The sequence below is a fragment of the Venturia canescens genome, chromosome 9 (genome assembly GCF_019457755.1).
Source record: "Venturia canescens isolate UGA chromosome 9, ASM1945775v1, whole genome shotgun sequence".
Taxonomy (NCBI): domain Eukaryota; kingdom Metazoa; phylum Arthropoda; class Insecta; order Hymenoptera; family Ichneumonidae; genus Venturia; species Venturia canescens.
This window is the reverse complement of record NC_057429.1, coordinates 4525650-4542193: the sequence shown is the minus strand read 5'-3', so window position 1 is coordinate 4542193 and position 16544 is coordinate 4525650. Positions and strand designations below refer to the sequence as shown.

General features: G+C 45.7%; 1 protein-coding gene across 3 annotated transcripts in view; it reads left to right on the top strand.

Annotated features, from left to right (window-relative positions):
- Positions 1 to 16544, top strand: part of inaD (inactivation no afterpotential D) — a 2962486-nt gene that overhangs the window by 2858206 nt on the left and 87736 nt on the right. For all 3 annotated transcript variants that reach the window (XM_043429353.1, XM_043429354.1, XM_043429355.1), the window contains one exon: positions 6501 to 6635. In XM_043429353.1, coding sequence (XP_043285288.1) covers positions 6501 to 6635 — 135 coding nt within the window. The remainder of the gene's footprint in view (positions 1 to 6500; positions 6636 to 16544) is intronic.

The window sequence follows — 16544 nt, the reverse complement described above, 5'->3', positions numbered from 1 at the left end:
GTGTCCCATTTTAATCTTACACCTGACTTTTCTCGGAAAATATTGCTCGGATCAAATATTGTGTGGAACAAAACTTTTGGGAGTTGAAAGGGGACGTTTGATAAAAATTCGTTTGTGGATCCAAAATTCAAAATGGCGGCGTTAGAATGGCCGATATGTTTTTTTCGAATGGAAACATAACTTTTTTTCATCACCAAAAAATTTTTCAGCGCAAAACCAACAACTTTTGTTGGAAAAATTTTTTGATTAAGTTCATATTTTTTAAGTGAGAACATCATTTTCAACTATTTTAGAGGTATCCAGGATGCACCGCGAAGAGATCTTTAACGTACCAAGTGCAAGTGCGTTTGCGTGTGCGTCTGCATATGCGTGCATACGTGGAGGTGCATGTGTGTGTGTTTTTTATTTTCATTTTATTTTTCAACTTTTTTTAAAAAGAGGGGCATGCAATGCCTTTATGCCCATAGGTACGAGCTCACAAGGATTAGGTCTCTGCGGTTCGTCACTACCGCAGTATTTTCGGACTCCAAACCCTCCTTGTGAGTGTACTCTGAGCCCTCCCTAGAGATGTTCAAAGATCCCTCCATTCATGTTTAAACATGCCTGAACTCTTCTGTCAAAACCATCAACTGTGCGTAGGAGAACATCTCTCGGGATCGCACGGCAGGCAGCTCTTATCCGCCCCTTCATGTTCTCTCATGTTGTTGGAGCTTGACGGTAGACAGCGTCTTTTAAGTACCCCCACAAAAAGAAATCAGGAGACGTAAGATCTGGTGACCTTGGAGGCCAATTTACAGGACCGTCTCGACCAATCCACCGTTGACCAAATGTTGTATCCAGATGATTTCGAACAACATGAGCCCAATGAGCGGGTGCATCGTCTTGCTGAAACCACATCTGTTGACGTGTTTCCAAATCCAGATCTTCTACCAAAAGAGGCAGTTCATTTTGTAGAAAATCACGGTAACGGACAGAGTTCCATTTCCCTCGAAAAAATGGGGACCTATTAATTGCCCGTTCACAATACCACACCATACGTTCAAACTCCATCGATGCTGGTTATCGATCTGTCTCAACCAATGTGGATTCTGATCAGACCAATACCGCAAGTTCCATCGGTTCACTTGACCACGGTTGTTGAAAGTGGCTTCATCACTGAACATAACGTATCGAAAAAAGTCCCTGGATCGCTCGATTTATCTCAACGCCCACCGACAAAACGCCACCCTTCGCAACGGATCTGGATTAGGAGTGTCTTGGTGGAATTGTAGTCGGTACGGGTGAAGTTTCGCACCTCTCAATACACGGTGCACTGTCGATTTGGGAAACCCCAGTCGTTCCGAGATCACTTTGGCACTCAAATGAGGATCAATTGCTATCATGGCTAAAATAGCCATGTTTCGGGCTTCATGCAATCCACCAAAATTATTGACGTTTGGGAAATGTCGACGGTGACGGATCACCCGACCTGCCCTCGCTCGCTGCTCAAGGGTTCGGATTGTCTTCCGTGATGGGTGACGACGATCAGGATATTCACGTCGATACAAATTTTCAGCTCGGAAGTAATTGCCCCGACGCCTCCCTAAAATAAGGAGCATATCAACGATTTCGTTGGGACTGAAATCAGCCATTGTTGCTAATTTTCAGAATTTTCCTCTAATTTAAGAACTTTTAAAAATTTCGAGAATCAAGAATTTTTCTCTGATTTCAGAACCTTTAACAAATTTTCGATTTCGTCTCTTGCTAATGGCTGCGGAGTCAGAAGATAAACGTTTCAATTAATTTTTCATCCGTGGGCGATCACAATGACTTCTAAAATAAAAAATTCTTTTCTGATTTACAACTCAAAAGTAGGCGTAAGCCTCGCTTGCGTGTACTTATCTTTAAGCGTAAGCCTCGCGTACGATTAAAGGTAAGTTCACAGAGTAAGAGATTAAAGAAAACATCATTGGTAGTACTGACGTAGTCTGACTTTGCGTAATTCTCTTACTTTAGAGTTTTAAATCAGAGAAGAATTTTTTATTTTAGAAGTCATTGTGATCGCCCACGGATGAAAAATTGATTGAAACGTTTATCTTCTGACTCCGCAGCCATTAGCAAGAGACGAAATCGAAAATTTGTAAACGTTCTGAAATCAGAGAAAAATTCTTGATTCTCGAAATTTTTAAAAGTTCTTAAATTAGAGGAAAATTCTGAAAATTAGCAACAATGGCTGATTTCAGTCCCAACGAAATCGTTGATATGCTCCTTACACGCAAACGCACTTGCATTTGGTACGTTCAAGATCTCTTCGCGGTACATCCTGGATACCTCTAAAATAGTTGAAAATGATGTTCTCACTTAAAAAATATGAACTTAATCAAAAAATTTTTCCAACAAAAGTTGTTGGTTTTGCGCTGAAAAATTTTTTGGTGATGAAAAAAAGTTATGTTTCCATTCGAAAAAAACATGTCGGCCATTTTAACGCCGCCATTTTAAATTTTGGATCCACAAACCAATTTTTATCAAACGTCCCCCTTCAACCCCTAAAAGTTTTGTTCCACATAATATTTGATCCGAGCAATATTTTGCGAGAAAAGTCAGGTGTAAGATTCAAATGGGACACCCTGTATATTTCGAGCTTATTAATTCGTATCATGACCGTGCGAGGAAGAATTGATCTCATTTATACAATTTCGGAAAAGTAGCCTGCCTAAAAAATCACATCCGTATTCTATCCTATTCCAGCTTGGACCTTACACATTGTCACGTCCCGCGTGCATCAAGGCACACTCGCGGTGCATGACGACGCTCTCGCGGGGCTTGGCAACAGAACGACCTTAGTTCGACCTCTGTGCGTCGCCTCATGCCGTCGCGAGTTGGAGGCCCTCGGAATTCGCCGGTTTAGCATTGCCTGATCGCGGGTTCCGAGAAGAAATATCCTTGGGTGCGACCGGAGTGCTGACGGCGCGGGAATGTCACGCCACGACGATTGCTTTCGAGCAATCGTCGCCGTGGCTGATATTTTCGGGCCTTAGTTCCGTTTGCTCGCTCTAGACTCTCGGTCGTCCCCTTGGATAACTCCGTAATACAGCTAACTCGCGGCGGGGTAGTAAATTCCTGACTCGATCAGATTAACCGCACAGAGGTCGTCAGTCTGTTTTCCGTTAACAAACGTAGTGTGAGCAACACAGTGCCCCTTGCCTCACGAACTTTCTATTGCCGAGTCTTGCAGACTTTTGAGTGCGCCACCTAATTAAGTTTATTTCACAATTTGTTATTTTTCTATTTCCTTCTCCCGACTGTGTAACCTTGTGTGTACGTGTGAGAACCTCTCGCTGAGAGTAGCGCGGTTATTCTTGTGTGAAACTGTCGGGGAGAATTATCCCCGCAGAGAACGACGAATATAAGTTTGTATTTCTTCCACTATATTTCTGTATATTTATCATCTACTCTCTTCTACGTATAATAAAACTCACAAACTCGATTCCAATCGATCATTCTATTATTTATTCTTATATTATTGTAACGAGATCTTTTTCCGCAAGGGGTCCAATCTGTCCCTTCTCGACTCACCTGACTCGCTAAAGCATGGCGACGTACCGGTGAGGTCGGGCTGGGCGTCGGGTACCGAAGTACCGTTGGAATACCGACTTATTCTTCGCCCTCACTCGCCAAATACGGCCTTCCGAGCCACCCAACACAGGTGACCGAGGACGGTCCGGCTACTCAACTCCAACTAAGGTACTAAGTGGAAGAGGGGTTGGCCCAAGATCAAAGTAACAACACGGGATAACACAAAGGGTCAAAAGAGATACTCAACGCGTAATTATTTCAACTCAAAATGCGGTTTATTAGTCAGAGGTAGTCGTGACTCGCAAACAATAATACAAGAAAATAATAACACAAATTGGATCCGATGCGAAGAAAATCTGGAATCACCGCTGCGAGGTAGTCCGAAATGGATAGGTAAGCAGCGGTGCGTCGTGGCTTGTAGCCAACTTGACGGCTCCATTTACACAAGAAAAATATAACATAATGACGCAATAATCGTACGCGAAAGAAATAAAACCCGATAGAGAAAGTATGGGATCACCGCTGCGAGGTAGTCTGGAATGGATAGGTAAGCAGCGGTGCGTCGTGGCTTGTAGGCAACTTGACGGATCCCCGTTACACAAGAAAATATAATGTCGAGTTAATCGTACGCAAAGGAGTAAATCCCGATGAGGAAATAATGTTTCGCCAGGGACCCTCAACTACGAGATATACAAGAAATAATACACCGGAACAAAACGTAACGAAATCGGCTTGGAGATAGCACGCGCGGCGAGTGCGAAGCGCAAAAAACAAGGTAAACACGCGAGGACGACGCTGGCCTCGAGCGCGCGCTGAGAGAAAGACTGAGGCAAACTCGGTGGTTCGCAAACACGATATTACAAAATCGGGGAAAAGGACGACGCAGTATTCGTCGTAGTATACCCGCAAAATTCTCACAGAAAATACTTTAATATTCATGAAATAATGACAAATAAAGAGGGGCTGATTCGGATCATGATTGTCCTTCCCCGTGATTCCCCAAACTCATAATTATTACCACGCGGAGATGAACGCGAGACTATCGAAAAAGATCGTGATCGCGTGGTTCGCCAAAGAAAATATAACAAACACCAAAGTAATTTAAAAGGAAACGACAAATAATTAGAGAATCACGGAGTTGCACACGACAATGGAGAAAAAGAGGAACGAGCTCATCGAGAGTTCCCCCGAATCCGCCAAGACCAGCAAGGTAATCCAAGAGGACTCACTTGACTCACAGCACCGGTTATCGATCGTAGACTACTGATCCCTCGCCTCGTTCGTAGGCAAGAGCTCCCGAATTCGCGCTATCCCCACCACTATTACCCCCCCCCCCCCCCCCCCCCACCCCTCCCACGAAGGGCCACGCGCCCGTGTCCCAGCACTGGACTATTCTCCGTTTCTCTTACTCTCACGCCTCACGTGGTATTTCGGAGTTTTTCGCGTATTACGTTGGAATGTTGTTCCCACTCCGATCCAGCAAACGAGGATCGATGTGGCTGATACGGTTCTCAAATCCCGCGCTCGAGTACAGGTCCCTCCAAATAATCGTTCCTTGGTCGCCTTCCTCTAGGGTCATTCGGCGTCCCTGAATCCACTGCGGGCCCACTCTTAAACCACCAGGAAATTCAGCACCTCCAACTCGGAAACGAAACCGAACCCCATGACCCCATGAGACGAGGCGCCGATTTAACTAGGACCGCGGTTCCCCCGGATACGATGGTGGGGTTGCAACTCTTGATTGCTACGGTAGGAGGACTAGCGGGCGACCACTGACACTGGGCCTTTTTTCGGCGCTAGTCCTTGACACCCACTCACAGATTTCGATGAATAAATTCGGAATACGGATCCGCACTCGCACACGCGATTTAACCAAAAAAGATATTTTTACGAATAGTGCTGAGACATTAGCGCGTTTCCCCGCGCGAGAGGCAACAACGTGGGGTGAAATGGGCCAAAGTGCAATAAAAGAAAATGTTACTACGGCTCTATTCCTAGGCTTTATCTCTCTCAGTCTTCTCCCACGACACACTCTCGACCTCGTTCACAGGTTTTCGCGGGTGACGCGATGAAATTACATATGTTTCGCCGCAAAGACAAAATCATACACAAGAAAATAAAGTAAACTAAAATACGTCGTCTATACGCCAGTTGAGTCTCCGATCGGTCCAGTCCCGTGAGTCGGCGCGTGTCGGTTAAGTAGGAACGTAAATCCGGTCCACTGGTCGCCACGGAACTGTACGAGTGGCGTGGCTCAAAATGTCACGTCCCAATATATACCTTGAGCGATCCCATCAACCTCTTCCGGGGCCCGTACGGGACCATATAGACAAAATCCCAATGCATCTCGAAATTACTATTGATTTCTAATATTCTCGATAATTTCTATTTGTTCTCCAGCAATATAAAAATCCTACGCTTCACGTAGGTTGGTGGCAGCGTAAAGTTTAATCTCTCTTTGATCCGTCTCGAACCCTTTTGAATCAAATATTAAGTTCGTCCCGTCTGAACGTAACACCATCTTTGACAGTCAACTGTTTGGACTTTTTCTGTTATGATACTCTCAAAATTTTAGTTTCAGAATATAAAAGATACACCGAATCTTGTGTCCAAAACTATGAACATAATATCATGGGATATTTCTGCATGTCATAGCACTCACTCACCTGTTAAACCTTTTATCAAAATTAAATCCTTTATTTCCTAGCCTCAACAGTATATTTCGCGATCAAACTTTGATGGGGAATATTTTGTTTTGGCCTGATTTTTTGTCCGGGTGCAACATTTCGTGACGCTTTTTTGAAACATTTTGCGAAAAATATCATCGCTATAAAAGTTTCACTAGGTTTTTAAATAATTGAAAAAAGTATCCATCACTTTTTTATAAAAGTCCTTTATCTGAAACATTGATTGCATATATATAGTTTCTATTGTTATACCAACAGATACATATGGTGGTCTTCAGAGAAGAAAAACCGTTGGAAGAGATAGAAGTAGATTTCTCTCAGAAACCGGGAAAAGGGATTGGTATTTGCATCACCGCATTCAACAGCACTCCTGGAGCATACATTTCAGAAGTAGTAAGTAGTTTGTTCACTGAATGTACTGTTACAAATTAAGTAATATATTGTATCGTAACGCTCTTGCCGACCTTGGTGAACGTCGCCACGCATCGGTTCAAGCCACCTCAATGAAATCGATCTATTCTCTTGAAACTTGCTTCAAATGAGCAATTTATTACCAAAGGTTATAAAAAAAAATTTCAAACGTAATGAATAAAAAAAATGAATCTGCTAGGTCATGGTAATGCATAAAAAAGGTTTGATTCAAAGGAACAAAACGTTGTCAAATCAATGCAAAAGTGACGAGGAAATTGGATGACAAATGAAAAAAAATAAAAACATGATGGTATGTAAAAAAAATTACGAAAACAACTATAAATAATTTGAACACAAGTGATAAAAAATGTCACGAATCATAAAAATCATAATATTGAAAAAAATACTAATCTGTAATTATTTTATAAAGTGAAAAAAAAATCAAATGGAACGGTCGAAATTCATTCCTACAGTAAGCATCAAAAACTTAAAAAAGTTCTAATGAATTGAAAAATTACTACCTAGGGAAAAAAGGTTAGGACAAGTACATTGATGATCCCTTGGTTCCTGATCATATCACGAAAAATGTGAAAAAAAATTCCATAAAAAAATTATCAAACCAACTGTAAAGAATTTCAAAAGAGCAATAAAAAAAAATCCATAAATCCTGAAAGAACATTACATTAAAAAGAAATACTAATGTTCAGAAAAGGGCATAGTTCGCCGTTCTCTCGTGGGAGGCCCTCAGTCGACGGTCGGTCTCTCGCTTGAGCTCGGCGGTGCTGTGCACCTCTGCGCGCGCTCCCCTCCCTCGTGCTTCGCGTGCCGGTAGTTGCCGGCGTTTTCTTCTCTCTCTTCTACTCGGGACGTTGCGCAAGACGCCACGTGCTTCAGTACATTTCTTAAACTTCTAAATTCTCTTCGTGATTTCTCTATTCTTTAAATTTCTTGAAGTGTCCGGCTTAATTTCGCGATTTACGCCCGCGTTGTTGAAACGTTCGCTTCAAGTTGTTTTCGGGTTTTTCAAAGTGGATTTCTTCGTTCTAACTTCGGAATTCTTTCGCCAACCGGCTTTCTTCGAACACTTCGCCGCCATCTTGGCCACCTGTAGACTCTTCGAACTATTGTGAACCCTTCAAGAATAAAACCTGTGATATTTTTGTTATATTTTTACACGAAATTCCTTCGCCTTCAAGTTATTTATTTTTCTTCACCCGGCAATACAATTCCATCTACGATCCCAACTCACACACCAGGAGATATCCCTTCAAAAAATTACATGGTCCTTCGAGCCGGATCGTGAGTTGGATTTCGTGGAGGTTTTGTATTTTTTCCGGCATAATTTTCACGGTGAGTCGGACTTCAGTGCATAAAAAATTCGGTGCCTTCAAGGGATTCAGTGCAGTGAAAATTCTCGTGGCTGCAGGACACGTAGTCGCGCGCGCGCGAGCTCGGTATCGACCTCCGCTTTGTGCGGATCTTCGTAGCGCTGTCTCCGTCTTTCATACAAAGCCTCCAGAACGTGCTTCGCTCTCTTCTGTCACTTGGCAACAAGTCTCTCGCCGGAACACTTCAATCCTTCACCGGGTAAGGCATCGGAGCTCCGTGACGTCACCACTCTGGTTTCTCACTTCGCGAGAGAGCATCAAGTAGTAAGTACTGACCACTCTCGCACAATTTCAGTGCTTCATCTATCGGTTCTTTTCGATCGAGCCCACTGATTCACCGGAGCGATCAATGATTGACCCTCTCTAAAGACTTTTGTTGAACATTTTTGGAAATTTTGCGCGAGTGTTTCGCCGCGGCATTTCGGACACTTCCGCGAGTGATTCCGCGCGATTTTCAAAAAATTGTCTCGGTTCAATTTTCAGACTTTTGTTTTCGCGATTGTTTCGCCTCGCTATTTTTCGAACTCTTTTCGCGAGTGCTTTCGCCGCGATATTTTCGGACGCCCTCAAGCGATTTCGCCGCGATATTTTCAGACGCTTTCGCGAGTGATTTCGCATCGATTTCTCAAATTTTTCTCGGTACGATTTCGAATTTTCCCTCGAGTTTTCAAACATTTTCGCAAGTGATTTCCCCGCGATATTTGGACGCTTCGCGAGTGATTTCGCCGCGCTTTTTTGGATGCTTCGCGAGTGATTTCGCCGCGCTTTTTTGGACGCTTTGCGAGTGATTTCGCCGCGCTTTTTCGGACGCTTTGCGATTGATTTCGCCGCGCTTTTTTGGACGCTTCGCGAGTGATTTCGCCGCGCTTTTTTGGACGCTTCGCGAGTGATTTCGCCGCGCTTTTTTGGACGCTTTGCGATTGATTTCGCCGCGCTTTTTTGGACGCTTCGCGAGTGATTTCGCCGCGCTTTTTTTTGGACGCTTCGCGAGTGATTTCGCCGCGCTTTTTTGGACGCTTCGCGAGTGATTTCGCCACGCTTTTTTTTGGACGCTTCGCGAGTGATTTCGCCGCGCTTTTTTGGACGCTTCGCGATTGATTTCGCCGCGCTTTTTTGGACGCTTCGCGATTGATTTCGCCGCGCTTTTTTGGATGCTTCGCGAGTGATTTCGCCGCGCTTTTTTGGACGCTTTGCGAGTGATTTCGCCGCGCTTGTTTGGACGCTTTGCGAGTGATTTCGCCGCGCTTTTTTGGACGCTTTACGAGTGATTTCGCCGCGCTTTTTGGACGCTTCGCGATTGATTTCGCCGCGCTTTTTTGGACGCTTCGCGAGTGATTTCGCCGCGCTTTTTTGGACGCTTCGCGAGTGATTTCGCCGCGCTTTTTGGGACGCTTCGCGAGTGATTTCGCCGCGCTTTTTGGGACGCTTCGCGAGTGATTTCGCCGCGCTTTTTTGGACGCTTCGCGAGTGATTTCGCCGCGCTTTTTTGGACGCTTCGCGAGTGATTTCGCCGCGCTTTTGGACGCTTTGCGAGCGATTTCGCCGCGCTAGTTTGGACGCTGTTGCGAGTGATTCCGCAGCGATTCTCAAAATCCGTCTCGGCATTTCTTCGAACATTTTCTCGACTCTTTCGCCATGACGACGGTTCAAGCCAAAGTTGATCGCCGTATCGCCGGTCTCTACAGCACATTCCAGTGCATAATCGGTCTTGCTGAGAATGCCCAAGAGGCATCCACCAGTAACACTTCGCGAGTTCTCGCAATAACCCGCCTAGAGCTTTTAGAAGCCGAATGGACGCGCTTCAAGTCGGAACATGCTCTCCTCCTCGACATGAATTGCGAAAATCTTCAGGAGCAGGCGTACTTCAGGGAGTCCGTCGAGGCTCAATGTCTTCAAGCATACGAAACGGCTAAAGTAGCCTATCTTACAATAAAGGAACATTACGACCGCACCGAGCCTACCGGCGCAATTCTGGCTGATGTTTCAGCCGTCGAATGTCAAGCTGCTCTTCGTCGGTCTCTTCCGGAAATCAAATTAAAAACCTTCTCCGGAGAATTTTCTAAGTGGCGGGAATTTCATGACATGTTCGTTTCCATGGTCGGTGAGAACACGTATATCACCTCCGTGGAGAAGATGCATTATCTTCGAACTTCGCTGAAGGGAGAAGCAGCACAACTTGTGTCCAATCTTCCAATCTCGTCCTCTTCCTTCGCTGCAGCTTGGGCTATTCTCGTCGAGCGCTATGAAAATAAGCGTCTCCTCATTACGGCTCAACTCGACTGCTTGCTTGGCATCCCGAATATTACTACTCGGTCCGGTAAGGCCCTCAACAACCTTCTCAACACATTGTCTGAGGTCCTCCACGCCTTACAAGCGCTGGAGGTCCCCATTCAATCGTGGGACTGCATCTTGGTGCACATCGTTGCGTCCAAATTGGACCAACACCTTCGTGAGCAGTGGGAGGTCAAGCTCGGCGCTGCAAAAGAACCGGCAACTCTTCAACAACTTCGAGATTTTCTCAACACTCGGGCTCGCGCTCTGGAGAGCATCGAGATTCGTGTGCCTCAGTACTCTTCTCGGCAGCCTTCAACTGCAACGCCTCCACCGAAACCGGCCACTTCACGGATGTCTTCATCATCGGGCGCCGTCAAGACATATACAGCGCAAGTCCCTTCAAAGGGTCTCATCCCTACAACCGTGGATCATAAAGCCGCCATGGCGTCTACGAAGCCTCTGAATCCGGGTGGATCGGCAACTCAATGTTGTCATTATTGTTTAGGGCAGCACTTCGTTGCAAGGTGCCCTAATTTCAAGCAACGGACTCCTCAAGAGCGTCGAACGATAGCCGAACAGCGACGGCTATGTTTCAACTGCCTCGGCCCCCATTCTGCAGTCAACTGCAAAGTTACCGGACGATGCGCCGAATGCAGCGGCAAACATCACACACTGATTCACACCGGATCAATATCGGCTACCCCTTCACCACCTTCCGGAGCTCCTCATCCGAAACCGTCGGCATCTTCATCGCCGACTGAGCCTCAGGCTTGACTCCGCCAGAGTCACCAGTCGGATACTTCACACGGAGCTGTAATCACGGACACTTCGCACTTAAACGGTTCATTTTCAGCGGGCACTTCTATTTCTTCCTGCCTTCCACCGGACTCTTCAAACATATTGTTAGCCAACGCCACCGTTGCCTCATACACTCGGCCATCAGTGCTTCTAGCAACTTGCCTAGCAATCATTTCTTCATCAGCCGGCTTCACGTCTAACGTACGGATCCTCATCGACCCCGGTTCGGAGTTATCATTCATTTCAGAGCGCGTAGTGCAATCTTTGCATTTAAAGCGTCAAGCGGCTTCTCTAAATGTATTGAGTCTCGGCAACCAACGAACTGGACGCACGCGGGGAGTGATTATCGCTCACCTGTCATCTATTTACGATTCATCGGCTTCCTTCTCGGTCACTGCGTTCATTCTCAGGGTGTTAACTACGCCTCTTCCTTCTTTCACCTCATCGAGAGTGAAACCCTGGCATCACCTCAACGGCTTACAACTAGCCGATCCGGATTTTCTTCAGCCTCGGCCGATCGATCTCATCATTGGTGCCGATTTCTACGGCAAACTCATCGAATCGGAAGTAATCAAAGGCCTGCCTAATGAACCAATCGCCCAACGAACGTTGTTCGGCTGGATATTACTTGGGCCAATTTCGGAAACTTGCGCCACTCCGGCGCCCCTGCATCACACTTCCGTCGAGGATGACGTGTCCCTTCAACTTCGCAAATTTTGGGAATTGGAAGAACTCCCGTCCGACGCTGCTCCCTCTGCAGATGAGGACGCAAACTTCTGTGAGCAACACTTCAGGGAAACGCATACACGCGACGCTTCTGGTCGGTACACCGTTCGGCTCCCCTTCAAGTTACCTTCGACGGCTCTAGGAGATTCTTACTCGGCCGCTTCAAGATCCCTACAGCGACTTCGGTCTCGGTTGGCAGAAAACGAGCACCTCAGCCAAATGTACACGGATTTTCTTCAAGAATACGAAGCTCTTCATCATATGACTCCGGTTTCTGATGTTAAACCAACGAAACCGTGCTTCATACTGCCGCATCGCGGCGTTGTACGTGAGCACAGCATCACAACAAAACTTCGGGTCGTCTTCAACGGGTCGTGCAAAACCAACACCGGCTTTTCATTAAACGACATACTCCATACTGGGCCAAAACTTCAACAGGACATTTCGGACGTACTTCTATGGATTCGGCAACATCGGTTCATCTTCGCTACTGACATTACAAAAATGTATCGGCAAATACTTCTACACCCGGATGATCAAGACTTCCAACGGATTCTATGGTACAATTCTAACAACGAACAGATCAGCTATAAACTCACGACCGTAACTTACGGTCTCAGTTGCGCCCCCTATCTGGCTATTCGGGTCATGCTTCAACTTGTCGACGACGAAGGCCAAGAGTTTCCTCTAGCCGTTCCGTCGCTAACCAAGGGACGATATGTCGACGACATCTTCGGCGGAGCTGATTCTGTATCAGAGCTTCGGGACATTGCTCTTCAACTAGAACAAATTTGTGCTCGCGGATGCCTTCCACTTCAAAAATGGACCTCGAATTCACCAGCGGCACTTCAACATCTTGACTCTTCAGCCTTACAACCTGAAGCAGTTTCGATTAAATCCGAGGATTCGACGACGAAGCTTTTGGGCCTAGTCTGGGATCCAATCAAGGATGTGTTTCGGTTCAATCTTCAGGCAAACTTCTCTTCAACAATAACTAAGCGGATCGCCCTCTCGGAAACTGCTTCCTTGTTCGATCCCCTTGGTTTCATTTCTCCGGTAATCATTACAGCCAAAATCTTCATGCAGGAGCTCTGGCTCGCAAAACTGCAGTGGGACGACCTTCTCCCGGAACGACTTCAACTTCGGTGGTGGCAATTCCGTGAAAGCTTGAGCGATCTGCCCCTCATTTCGCTTCCTCGGTGGCTACATTCGTCTCCAACGGACTCGGTCGAACTTCATGGGTTCTCTGACGCTTCGCAGCTAGCCATGGCTGCTGTGGTTTATCTTCGATCATCTTCTCCGGACGGCACAACGTCAGTCAGGCTCATCTCTTCGAAGACAAGAGTAGCTCCTCTGAAACGGCTGAGCATTCCTCGCCTCGAGCTTTCGGCTGCTCTTCTTCTGTCTCGGCTTATTTCTTACGTCCAGAAAATGCTCCCCCTAAACGGCGCGCCTGTCTATCTCTGGACGGACTCATCGGTTACTCTCACCTGGGTCTCTTCGCAACCAGCTCGCTGGAAAGACTTCGTCCGGAACCGAGTTTCACTCATTCAAGACCTGACTTCAACGGCTAAATGGCGCTTCATTTCGGGAAAGGAGAACCCAGCGGACTGTGCTTCGCGAGGACTGACTCCTCTTCAGTTGTCCAAGCATTCTCTCTGGTGGTCCGGTCCCACTTGGCTAATGAACACTTCGGAAAACTGGCCGGCACAGCCACTAAATCTTCCCACGGACGCTCCACTTGAGCATCGGCCCGGCTTCAGCTTTACTTCGAATCTCGAGCCAATAGGCGAGATTTGGGATCTTGTTCATCGGTATTCTTCATTGACACGACTTCTTCGAATCACGGCAATGTGTCAACGGGCTTTTCATCGATTCAAGCGCTCCTCACCGGTTCGGACGGACATACAGCTTACTCCAGACGATCTTGAACAAGCAAGACTCTTCTGGGTACTACACATACAATCGGCTCATTTCGCTGCGGAACTTCGATCAATCTCAAACGGACATTTTTTGACACGGGGTCATTTCCTGTCGGCCTTGACTCCCTTCATCGATTCGCATGGAACTCTTCGCGTCGGGGGACGCCTGCAGCATTCCAGTCTAAACTTGGAAGCAAAACATCCGGCTATCCTTCCACGTCATTCGACATTCACGACGCTCGTCATCGCTGACGCGCACTTCAAGACTCTTCACGGCGGAACTCAATCGACCTTGACTCTCCTTCGTTCCAATTACTGGATCGTCGGAGGTCGAGCACCAATAAGATCATTCATTCTTCGCTGCGCTAAATGCGTTCGGTTTCGAGGACTTCGAGCTCAACAGCTCATGGGGCAACTTCCGATCAGTCGTGCTACTCCTTCTCGGGCATTCCTTCACACCGGACTTGATTACGCCGGACCCTTCACAGTAAAAACATGGCGAGGCCGGAATACGAAAACATACAAAGGATATCTGGCCGTCTTCGTTTGTTTTTCAACGTCAGCTGTTCACTTGGAACTGGTGACAGACTACACTTCGGATGCCTTCATCGCTGCCTTTCGGCGGTTCACGAGTCGTCGAGGCATTTGTCATACGCTCTATAGCGATTGCGGGACGAACTTCATCGGAGCTGATGCCCAACTTCAAGGACTCTTCAAAGAAAGTGCGGCAGAAATGCCACACATAATTTCTTCGCTGACTAACATCGGAACTCGGTGGTCCTTCAACCCCCCCTCGGCTCCTCACATGGGAGGAAAGTGGGAGGCCGCCGTCAAGTCGGCAAAACATCACCTTCAACGGGTTATCGGGGACTCAGCACTTACGTATGAAGAATTTACAACTCTTCTTACGCAAGTCGAGTCAGTGCTAAATTCACGTCCGCTGGGCGCCATGTCAGACGATCCGGATGACTTCTCTGCCCTGACTCCTGGCCACTTCCTCATCGGCGAGGCCCTAAATTCAGTTCCGGAACCTTCGCTCACTTCAACTCCGGAGCTAAAACTTCCGCGCTGGGCCCAAATTCAACGGAGATTCCAGCAAATTTGGCAACGCTGGTCATCGGACTGTCTTCAACACGGTTTAGCCACTTCCAAGTGGCGACATCCTCGGAACGAGATCCAGGTTGGCTCCCTGGTCCTCATCACGGACGAACGACTTCCGCCTTCAAAGTGGCCGCTCGCCAGAGTGGTCTCACTTCATCCAGGGGAAGACGAACTCACCCGAGTCGTCACACTTCGCACGGCGTCATCCACCTTCAAGCGGCCAATTTCCAAGCTCTGCATTCTTCCGGTTATTTCTTCGACAACATCGGTTGCCGAAGGCGGGGAGGGGGAGTTCAGAAAAGGGCATAGTTCGCCGTTCTCTCGTGGGAGGCCCTCAGTCGACGGTCGGTCTCTCGCTTGAGCTCGGCGGTGCTGTGCACCTCTGCGCGCGCTCCCCTCCCTCGTGCTTCGCGTGCCGGTAGTTGCCGGTGCTTTCTTCTCTCTCTTCTACTCGGGACGTTGCGCAAGACGCCACGTGCTTCAGTACATTTCTTAAACTTCTAAATTTTCTTCGTGATTTCTCTATTCTTTAAATTTCTTGAAGTGTCCGGCTTAATTTCGCGATTTACGCCCGCGTTGTTGAAACGTTCGCTTCAAGTTGTTTTCGGGTTTTTCAAAGTGGATTTCTTCGTTCTAACTTCGGAATTCTTTCGCCAACCGGCTTTCTTCGAACACTTCGCCGCCATCTTGGCCACCTGTAGACTCTTCGAACTATTGTGAACCCTTCAAGAATAAAACCTGTGATATTTTTGTTATATTTTTACACGAAATTCCTTCGCCTTCAAGTTATTTATTTTTCTTCACCCGGCAATACAATTCCATCCACGATCCCAACTCACACACCAGGAGATATCCCTTCAAAAAATTACAACTAATCTGTAATTTTTTTTTTAAGTGTCAAAAAAATCAAATAAAACGTAAGAAATAAAAAAACGAAAAATCAAAATAAAAATTTTATTAAAAATCAATTGAAATAAATTTCTTTCTAAGTTGCGTCCAGCGTTAAAATTTATGATATCAATTCGAGGCCAAGTATTTAAGGTATAACTAGATGGATAGACTCGACCAAAAATTATATCTTGATCAGAATTTCCGTACTTCGTGATGCAATAAAAATCTGAAAAAATTCAACAACATTTGGAAAGCTATGAACAACAATTATCAATAATAATATTGCTCAAAAGTTAATAACAAAGTGTTAAAACAATTAATTATTCAATAATTTTGAGGTGACCTATTATTTTTTTTTACGAATCGAATGTACGCATTTTTCTGAATGCTCATGATTTTTTTCAGAATTTTCATGGATTTTTGAAATTCCCGTTTTAAAATTTTTTAAGTGGCTCTATTTGTAAATTTTTGATCCAGTAATCTTGTGACTTTTCAAAACTGATGGTACATATGTCTTCTAAAACATATCCGAAATTCAAATTTAAAAAAATTTTTTTTTAAATTTGTTCAAGAAATTTCAAAAATCCACGAAAATTCTGAAAACATTCATGAGCATTCGGAAAAATACACACATTTGATTCGTAAAAAAAAAAAACAATAGGTCACCGCACAATTATTAAAAAGTTAATTGTTTAAACAATTTGTTATTAACTTTTGAGCAATATTATTATTGATAATTGTAGTTCATAGCTTTCCAAATGTTGTTGAATTTTTTCAGATTTTTATTGCAT